At 48.7% G+C, this 10,566-nt stretch overlaps 1 protein-coding gene across 1 annotated transcript; it reads left to right on the top strand.

Annotated features, from left to right (window-relative positions):
• The first annotated feature begins 5,756 nt into the window (after positions 1-5,756).
• On the top strand, positions 5,757-8,982 carry COX4I2 (cytochrome c oxidase subunit 4I2). The gene is made up of 5 exons (XM_075350540.1): positions 5,757-5,865; positions 6,599-6,695; positions 8,061-8,219; positions 8,546-8,677; positions 8,752-8,982. Exons 2-5 carry the CDS (start codon positions 6,599-6,601, stop codon positions 8,886-8,888), a joined length of 525 nt encoding a protein of 174 aa, XP_075206655.1. The 5' UTR covers positions 5,757-5,865; the 3' UTR covers positions 8,889-8,982.
• Positions 8,983-10,566: the final 1,584 nt, after the last annotated feature.

Genomic DNA, 10,566 nt, shown 5'->3' with positions numbered 1-10,566 from the left:
TGCGATTGCACCAAGAGCTTGATTCGTGTCAAGAAATAAAAGGAAAGAGGGCACTGCCTCGTTGATTAACACTGGTTAGAGTGCAATCCGATGTTTTATCAGATTGCACTTGTACATGAAAATCGCAAGTGGAAACGAGCCTTTAGGCAGATTCTAGTCCAAATAAAAGACATCATGTGCACATAACATAAAGGTATGTTCACACTGAGGCTGTTGTTTTTTTACTTTTTAACAGAATTTCTCTAAATTCTTTAAAAAAAAAAAAAAAAGAAAAAAGAAACTTGTGTGGCGCCCTGGACAAGCCAGGACGTCACAGGTACTGCAACAACACACTCCAGACCCCGGTTAGGCTCACCAGTCACACACAAATCCTTGTTGCCTCCCTCCAGGGGCTGATGTCCACATCAGGTGGGGTGGAGCCAGGCTGTTGGCCCCACCCACTGAGGAGTTCACAGTCCTGGAGGCGGGAAAGGAAGTCAGATGAGTTAGGGAGAGTGAAGGAGCAGGAGTGAAGTGGCAAGTGAGGAGCAGTCTGACCGTGTCCGGGTACGTGGCCCGGGCACATACAGCAAGGTTGGCAGACGGTGGTGGCCGTCTGCAGGAGAGGCCGATTGACGCGGAACCGTAGGACCGGGGTCGGGCGGTGGCCCGCCGGTACCGAACCGGGGAGCGAAGAGAAGCCAGCACCATTCGGCAGGGCCTACGGACCCCGACCAGGCTTGGAGTCTCCGTTAAAGCGGTCAAATCCGTTAGCGACGGGAACCTCCGGGGTTTCCCAGCAGCAAAGACCCGATTGAAGGCAACCGTCCGAACCGTGAAGGGAAATACAGTCACCGCAAAGGCTACAATTCCCAGGGCCAGAGCCTGCGGGCAAAAGGAGCTCCTCCGGTGCCTATCAAAGCTGGGGAGCGGGTTACCGGTGGGAAGCCATTGGGGCCGAAAACACACTACAGGTGCAGGGAAAGGCAGTCACTGCCAACCTACCGGGAGTGACCACTGCGGCCGGCTGCGGGACCCGTCCATCCAGCCATTTGTTTCACCAGAGACTCCGTGTACGTTACTGGCTGAGTGAGTACCACCGTGCCGTCGGGCACCGCGCTGCCCCCACGACCCTGCACCTCACCAAACCCTGCCATCCACATTCCAGTCACCTCACCGGGCCCCGGGACCACCCAAAACCCCCTACCCACAGAGGGGAGAGAAACATCTCGGCTGCTCCCTGTCATCGCTCCCGGGATCCCCGTCCAGAGCAGCGGTGGTGTCCCAACCTCACCACAAACCGTGGGTGGCGTCACGAACCGACTTCCCCAACCCCAAAAACTATCCCCTTTCACTCACTGGTGAGGAGTGCCGCTCGAGTCCCCGGATCCGGCCCACCGCTCGAGCCACCGAGCAGCGAGCAGCAGGCTGCAGCAAGCGCCGGACACGAGCGCCAGCGAGAGCGCAGCAGCGACTGCTCCCTCCCCGCCCGCGACAACTTGGCGTCACGAACAGGATCTTACCGTTCTACCGCCTGGTAGAAGTGCGCCTTGTGTCCCGCCGGAGGTGTCCGGCTGAAAAATCTCAGAATCCGCGATCTTGGGCGCGAAAAGTTCCCCGCTCGAGCGTCTTCCCGAGCAGTGGAGGCGCGAAAGCCGAAGCTCCGCCCCTGAAGAGGAGGTGCTGAGAAGAAACCAAGGGGGGCGGATGGCGTCCGGCCGCATGTAGACCGCGGCTATAAAAGCAGGGACGCCAGGACTCTGCGGCCATATTTGGGTTCCTGGAAAATACGGCTACCAACATGACCGCCCCATCCAGCTACGCGGAGACTACGGAGCCAGTGCCCGGAACAGCGGCATGGCTCCGGGCTCGAACAGCGGGGATCTGCTTGCGCTACCGGAATCAGATATGTCTTCTGATGGGACAGTGGACCTCGAGGTGGAAAAGGTAGCGGTGGTCGCCCGGGTGTACGGGATGAAGGCCATGATGGAGGAGCTGGTGAGTGACCCACGCCCCTGTGTCCCTGAGGGACCGGCCGCTGCGGCTGAGGGACCCGGTCTGCCCCTGGACCCCATACTGCCTCCGTCGTCCCTGCCCGCGTGCCCCGCCGCTGCTGGTCCGTCTGGCTTGCGCCCCCTCGTAGCGATAGCCGAAAGAGTGGCGAGCCCGGAGACTGCGGCAGCTGGCGGCAACCCGCCTGGCGCAAAAACGGATGATAGTGACTCCGGTCCTGACACGGATCTGTCTCGGAGGAAGAGGTAGTTGTTGGCTTGCACGCCATGGAGGCCACCTATATTCCAAGGAGCGGAAACAACGGATATCGGGCGGCCCTTCCCCGCCGCGCCTGTCATGCGCTGGAGGGATTGATAACCGTGTTTTTCCACCCGGAACCGGAGGAGGAGCAAGAGAGCGAGCAGTGAGTCAGCGGTCCCCCGCTGTGCAAGTTGTCCCCATTGGGACCACCAGTACCGTTAAATGAATGAGTAAATGAATGAATGAATCAACTGAAGTTCACCTGATTAGCAACCGTGATTGAACCGGCCGTTGCCGGCAAGTTGTCCCTGAAGGGACCCTTTGCACCACTGGCGTAAGGAACTACTTACGGACATGCCCGAGAACTTGCAGGGCAACCACAAACTTGTGGCATGTAAATAATTCCTGGCCTTTATTCCGTGGCTGCCTCCAGAGAGGCTGTTTTGGAGGATGGGCCTGGAGGAAAGGGATGGCCCAGGCCCGCCACTACCGTAACCGGTGGCGATCCTCTGGGGGTCAGGGGTCCCCCATGGACGTGGGTCCCCTGAAAGAGACCGTACCCGCTCGGGCAGCCTGGTGATGGACTGGGGTCAAGGGGTGCTGCCCACTTCTTAGGGGCAGCATCAGGGCCAGGTTGTTTGGGTGGGAGAGAGCGGAAGCCGTATGTTTTGATAAAAATGACTACCGTTAGCAACGTTTAAGAATCGTGCCTCCCGTAAGGGAAGATTGATAAAAATGCTTATGTTTTACCTGTTTCTACATCTTTTTACAGTTACAAAATAAAACCGGTGATGGACGGGCAGCCCGCGGACGGTCTGCATTTAACCAAGGGGGAATGTGGCGCCCTGGACAAGCCAGGACGTCACAGGTACTGCAACAACACACCCCACACCCCGGTTAGGCACACCAGTCACACACCAATCCTTGTTGCCTCCCTCCAGGGGCTGATGTCCACACCAGGTGGGGTGGAGCCAGGCGGTTGGCCCCACCCACTGAGGAGTTCACAGTCCTGGAGGCGGGAAAGGAAGTCAGATGAGTTAGGGAGAGTGAAGGAGCAGGAGTGAAGTGGCAAGTGAGGAGCAGTCTGACCGTGTCCGGGTACGTGGCCCGGGCACATGCAGCAAGGTTGGCAGACGGTGGTGGCCGTCTGCAGGAGAGGCCGATTGACGCGGAACCGTAGGACCGGGTGGCCCGCCGGTACCGAACCGGGAAGCGAAGAGAAGCCAGCACCATTCGGCAGGGCCTACGGACCCCAACCAGGCTTTGGGTCACCATTAAAGCGGTCAAATCCGTTAGCGACGGAACCTCCGGGGTTTCCCAGCAGCAAAGACCCAATTTGAAGGCAACCGCTCAAACCGTGAAGGGAAATACAGTCACCGCCAAGGCTACAATTCCCAGGGCCAGAGCCTGCGGACAAAAGGAGCACCTCCGGCGCCTATCAAAGCTGGGGAGCGGGTTACCGGTGGGAAGCCATCGGGGCCGAAAACACACTACAGGTGCAGGGAAAGGCAGTCACCGCCAACCTACCGGGAGTGACCACTGCAGCCGGCTGTGGGACCCATCCATCCAGCCGTTTGTTTCACCAGAGACTCCGTGTACGTTACTGGCTGAGTGAGTACCACTGTGCCGTCGGGCACCGCGCTCCCCCCGCGACCCTGCACCTCACCAAACTTTACCATCCACATTCCAGTCACCTCACCGGGCCCCGGGACCACTCAAAACCCCCTACCCACGGAGGGGAGAGAAACATCTCGGCTGCTCCGTCATCGCTCCCGGGATCCCCGTCCAGAGCAGCGGTGGTGTCCCAACCTCACCACAAACCGTGGGTGGCGTCACGAACCGACTTCCCCAACCCCAAAAACTATCCCCTTTCACTCACGGGCGAGGAGCGCCGCTCGAGTCCCCGGATCCGGCCCACCGCTCGAGCCACCGAGCAGCAAGCAGCAGGCTGCAGCAGCGCCGGACCCGAGCACCAGCGAGAGCGCAGCAGCGACTGCTCCCTCCCCGCCCGCGACACTTTCAACTCCTCAAAAACTTGGAGTTTACACTCAGTGGCTATGTGCACGCGGAAACAGCGTTTCGGGGTTTAAAGAATATTCACCCAGTGTTTGCTTCACAAATTTATAAAATAAAAACAAAAAACAGCCCACAAGTGTGTCTGTATATATAATGTATACATAATCTTGTGGTTCTAATATTAACTCTTTTGCTCCAAATGAATCAAAATGGCGCACACAGTTCATGAAATTTGCGCATAACCCTATCATGGTCTTTTTTTTCTTTTTGTATTGAACTGTTTTTGCTACCTTTTTTAGTTGGAAAAGTAGCATGTTTCAATACATCAAAATAGTTGTCGTACCTAAATTCAGTCCCAGGGTGACTAGAGCAGGATTGCTTCAAATGTTGTGACTTTAAAAAAAAAAAGAGTCAAACTTGCCAAATATGTGTAAAGCATCCTAGAAAAGACAGATTTAAAAAAATAAATAAAATAACTAAACCACAAAGGACAGCTTGAAGAAAGGATTCAATTTCTGGTATGTATGTATGTATGTGTATGTATATATATATATATATATATATATATATATATATATATATATATATATATATATATATATATATATATATATATATATATATATATATATATATATATATATATATATATATATATATATATATATATATATATATATATATATATATATATATATATATATATATATATATATATATATATATATATATATATATATATACACACACACACATACATACATCTCTTTTGTATTAATAAATCTTGAAAGTTGAAGTTTGACACCTTAAGGCCACGTGCACATGTTGAGTATTTTGTGAGGGTTTTTTTTTTACCTCCATATTTGTAGCCAAACCAGCAGTGGGTGATAAATACAGAAGTGGCGCTCATATTTCTATTATACTCATCTAAAATGGTGACTATATACTTGGTGTGCACATAAACTTAATTTCCATTGTATAGGCTAGATCGTACTTTGTAGGATACTGTAGAATTATAGGTACGTATGCGTTGTCCTTATGTTCTGACATTAAAGGGGATTTTTTTTTTTTTATGGGTCTTGTGTTCCACTTTTGGTACTACTAACTTTGAGGATGCTTTGTAGAGATGGGACGTTACACATTCACACCAATCTTCTGTAAAGGGGCAGAATCGGATCTGTCCCCTTCCTAGGACCCTTATATTATAGGGTCAGCTGTTATGGCACATAGGAACTTGCTGATCCATTACACTGGTAAAAATAAACTGGTGACAGGGCCTCTTTAAAAACCCTTATATAAAGGCCAGAGGAGGAAACAGACGGGGGAAGGGGGTTAACAGTAGGGTCTTTCATGGCTGGTGGTAAAATGAAAGGCGGAAGGACTTAAAATGAGAGGAGGAGATGAGAAGGTGGTGACAATGAGTACCCCTCCTTTTCTGATTTCTTGCCACAATCTGGTGGGGAGGGGCGGTGGATTAAGGCGTCCTTTGCTCTTTTTCCCAGAATGCACTGCTCCTGGCTTTTTCTCAAAATCTTTGTTTGGCTGTAATCCCAGACCTTGTCCCTCAGTCTCCCTCCATATTACAGAGTCTGCAGCTCGGTTCCTTTTCCCGTCACTGTGAGTACTGCAAAGGCCTGTGCTGCCATCTCCCAAAATGTGGGTGCTGCTTGTATATAGGGGGAGGGGGATAGAGATTTCAGTGTTATAGATTAAAGACTGGCTGCTGATGCCAGGGCAGTGAGGACATGGAGGCCCTGGCAGTTTAACAGCTATGCCAGTGCATGCAGTAACTTCTCACATTGTCGTCCCCCCAGGACCCCCAAATCCCTCTCAAATCTTGCGAAGTTGTAGATTGTATCAAAAAGCTGACAATCTTATTGTATCCACACACACAGACTCAGATGAGAAGTTTTGACCTTTGTCAGTTCACAGAGGTCAGAAGAATGCTCAACACAGGTGCCAGGGTGATCCCCACAGCAACAGTCGTTCCCCCCCACCCCACCCCAACGCAGAGGACACGTCCCTCGTTCCCCCAACGCAGAGGACACGTCCCTCGTTCCCCCAACGCAGAGGACACGTCCCTCGTTCCCCCAACGCAGAGGACACGTCCCTCGTTCCCCCAACGCAGAGGACACGTCCCTCGTTCCCCCAACGCAGAGGACACGTCCCTCGTTCCCCCAACGCAGAGGACACGTCCCTCGTTCCCCCAACGCAGAGGACACGTCCCTCGTTCCCCCAACGCAGAGGACACGGAGAGGGTTCCCCCAACGCAGAGGACACGGAGAGGGTTGGATGCCTAGAATGCATATATAATGGTGCAGGTACTGATGTTTGGTCATTTTCATTACAGATGTTATCGGTTCTGGCACAGAGGTCGCCACTTTTGGCTAAAATGAGGGTACTTGGAGCTCTCAGCGTGAGGGCGGCTCATGGCCATGGGGGCAGCGGTAAGTTCTGGGCATTAAATTATAAGACAGTGGTGAAGATGACCTGAAAAGCAAAGTAACAGGCCGTTAGTGGAGGCTCAGAACGAGCCACATATTAGTCCAGCTCCTCAAGGAGGGAATGTTTGTGAATGAGGCACGTAAGTCATATCCGGGGTGTAAGAACTGCTTGAATTGAGAGATTTTATTAATGTAGCTAGAAATGAAGCAGGCGACTCCTGTGGTTCCCATTGAATCGGGCACCGTTACAAAAATCTGTTAGAGATGGTATTAAAAAAAAAAAAAAAAAAAAAAGATTACAAATGTGAGGTGCCTGTAAACAGGTTATTATGCATAAGTGAGGCATGAGGTGATCCCATGTAATGCATGAATTGTATTAAGACTGAGGGGAGGATTTGTGAAGGGCCCAGAATGAGGCACCTGTAATGGGTTACCCAAATGAAAAGCGCAAAGAACGAGGCGCAAATCACCAATACCAAGTGTCGCCAACAACGGCCATGAGCTAGTGTGTGGGCCTCAGATCCTAAACCTTGAGATGAAGGCATGTAAAGGATTGTCAGGAGCGTCTTTACCAATGACTGCAGTTCCTCCATCAAAACCCCCTAAAAACACTGCAGACAAAGAATCGTGGGTTGACGATACCCAGATGGGGAAATCCTAGATCAATATTATATCTTTATAAGTAAACTTGAACAAGGTCACAGACTTCCCAGAGAGAAAACAGAAAGCGCTCGACATTTATAAGAAAATACCTATACTATAATACTGCCCTCTCTGTACAAGAATATAACTACTATAATACTGCTCACTAGGTACAAGAATATAACTACTATAATACTGCTCACTAGGTACAAGAATATAACGAACTACTATGATACTGCCTCCTATGTACAAGAGTATAACTACTATAATACTGTCCTCTCTGTACAAGAATATAACTACTATAATACTGCCCCTATGTACAAGAATATAACTACTATAATACTGCTCCTATTTACAAGAATATAACTACTATAATACTGCCCCATATGTACAGGAATATAACTACTATAATACTGCCCCTATGTACAAGAATATAACTACTATAATACTGCCCCTATGTACAAGAATAGAACTACTATAATACTGCCCCTATGTACAAGAATATACCTACCATAATACTGTTCCCTATGTACAACAATATACCTACCATAATACTGCTGTTATGTGCAAGAATATAACTACTAGAATATTGCTCTTATATACAAGAATAAAACGAATATACTGGCATCTATGAATAATAACTATTATAATACTGCCCCTATAAATGTACAAATATTGATGCAATTGTGTAATTAGTCTAATTGTGTTATTTCTTTCTATCCTTAGATGCAGTACCATATTACACAAAGCCGGCATATTTTGACCACCGAACTTTACCATTGCCTGATATTCCCTTCCAAGATAGTCTTAGCTCACAGGAGAAGGCCCTTCAGGAAAAGGAGAGAGGACCTTGGAAGCAGCTGAGTCTAGAAGACAAGATATCACGTAATGTACAGTGTGTACAGGATCAGGCGTCTACTGGTCTCCATTACTGGGTCTCTTGATTTGACTAGTATGGCCCAGTAATGGGAATCTCTGGGTGGAGATGTGGTTTACGCGATCTGTAGCTTTATAAATGGGCAGGGGTCCAGGCTCAGATATGCTGATTTGCTTCTATGGTATGAAGAGTTAACTGGTTGAATCTCCTTTTACCCGAAGATAAAAGATAATCGAGGTTTCTTTCGGCTTTCTATGATGGATACCTATTGGTGTGAAGTTCATCCTTACTGGGTGCATGTTTTAACCCTTTTCTTTCTTAATACCCCATGCAGTTTACCGCATCAAGTTTAACCTGACTTACGCGGAGTTGAATAAACCATCCAACGAGTGGAAAACGGTATTTGGTGCCATCTTCTTCTTCTTCGGAATAACAGGACTCATAGTGTGGTGGCAGAGATACCATGGTGAGGATAAGGGAGACTGGGCTTTGTAGGACCTGTTTGGAGTGGGACTGACACCATGTTTTCTGTCCGTGTAGTGTTCCCCCCTCTCCCACACACCCTGCAGGAGGACTGGATAGCCATGCAGATACGCAGAATGCTGGACATGCGCGTGGGGCCTATCGAAGGCTTCTCCTCCAAATGGGACTATGATAAGAACGACTGGAAGAAATAAGACAAGATCAGAGCACAAACCCTCAGTATACAACTAACTGCAGCGTGTCCATGTACTAGTTCACCCACAGTCTGCAAATAAACTCTGTCAATAACCGGGTGTGCATGTGCCTTCTGTCACTCCGTCCTATCCGGGTCAGATTCTATTCCACACTGACTCACAGCTGATAAACTACAACCAGCCCATGGCTGCTTGCCTTGAGTGCCATCAAGACAGTATACTTCAGAGTTGTATTTACTATTTTGCTGGTAGTCACTGTATACACATTTTTTTTTTTTTTATATATATATACATGTCTATTTGTACTGATCCTGAGTTATTTCCTGTATTATACTCCAGAGCTGCACTCACTATTCTGCTGCTGTAGTCACTGTGTACAGACATTACATATCCTGTACTGATCCTCAGTTGCATCTTGTATTATAATCCAGAGCTGCACTCACTATTCTGCTGGTGGAGTCACTGTGTACATACATTACATTACTTATCCTGTACTGATTCTGAGTTACATCCTCTATTATACTCCAGAGCTGCACTCACTATTCTGCAGGTGGAGTCACTGTGTACATACATTACATTACTATCCTGTACTGATCCTGAGTTACATTCTCTATTATACTCCAGAACTGCACTCACTATTCTGCTGGTGGAGTCACTGTGTACATACATTACGTGTATGCTACTAATCCCGGATTACAGCCTGTATTGTACTCCAGAGCTGCACTCACCATTCTGCTGGGGGAACCACTATGTCCATACAATACATTAGAAACAATTAAACAGCAGTTTAACAGGGTTTTCCGGGGAACATAAATCCTGGAATGTCCAAGTCTGCAAATAAATATAATGATACTCGCCAATTTCCACAGACCCTATTCTGCTGCTCACCCAGTACCCACTAGTCTGTTCCTCATGCTTTTGTCATTTACACGTTGGTAATGGCCGCTTAGCCAAAAACTGGCTGAGGTCAAATAGCCAGAGCAAGTTCTTTGCAAACATATAAAAAGGACTGCTGTCAGATTTCAGCTCTGAAGTTTACAGAAGAGCAACTGCAACTCTGGAGGGTCACACTATGTGCGCGCTCACACGAGCCGTATAGCTCACATGAGTATCGGATCGCATCACCCGATGCGGCTGGCTTCTCTCCTGACAGCAGTGGGTTGGCTGCATGTATTTCTATGCAGCTGATACGCTCCTTTCTAGAGTGTGCGGCCGTGCCGGGTGATGCCGATGTGAGACTCATGCGAGTCATACGCGTCGTGTGAGTGCACCCCATAACTGATGATCAGTACTTAAGAAAGGAGGACATTCACTTTAGTAGGGGTTGTCAATATGGTCAACTAATAATTTTATTTATTTTTTCTTATTGGAAGACTCCTCAATTGTGAAACCTCAATCACCTGTTATCTTCCGTGGATATAGCCGAGCGATCATTATCTCATTCACAGTGGAATTTCATGGATCCCAATGAAACATCCTGTACACTAAACATATAGACACCCCCATTTCTATTACCACTATAGGTCCTACCATCATTCTAGAGCAGGGGTGGGCAATTAATTTTCCCATGGGGCCGCATGAGAAATTGGGATTGGTTTAGAGGGCCGGACTAATATAATTACCTCAGTTCTACCCAATATACTACATTACTACACCCCCTCCATATACTACACCTGTC

Source organism: Anomaloglossus baeobatrachus, chromosome 5 (genome assembly GCF_048569485.1).
Source record: "Anomaloglossus baeobatrachus isolate aAnoBae1 chromosome 5, aAnoBae1.hap1, whole genome shotgun sequence".
Classification (NCBI taxonomy): Eukaryota; Metazoa; Chordata; class Amphibia; order Anura; family Aromobatidae; genus Anomaloglossus; species Anomaloglossus baeobatrachus.
The sequence above is the reverse complement of the archived record's forward strand: the minus strand, read 5'-3'. Positions and strand labels throughout refer to the sequence as shown.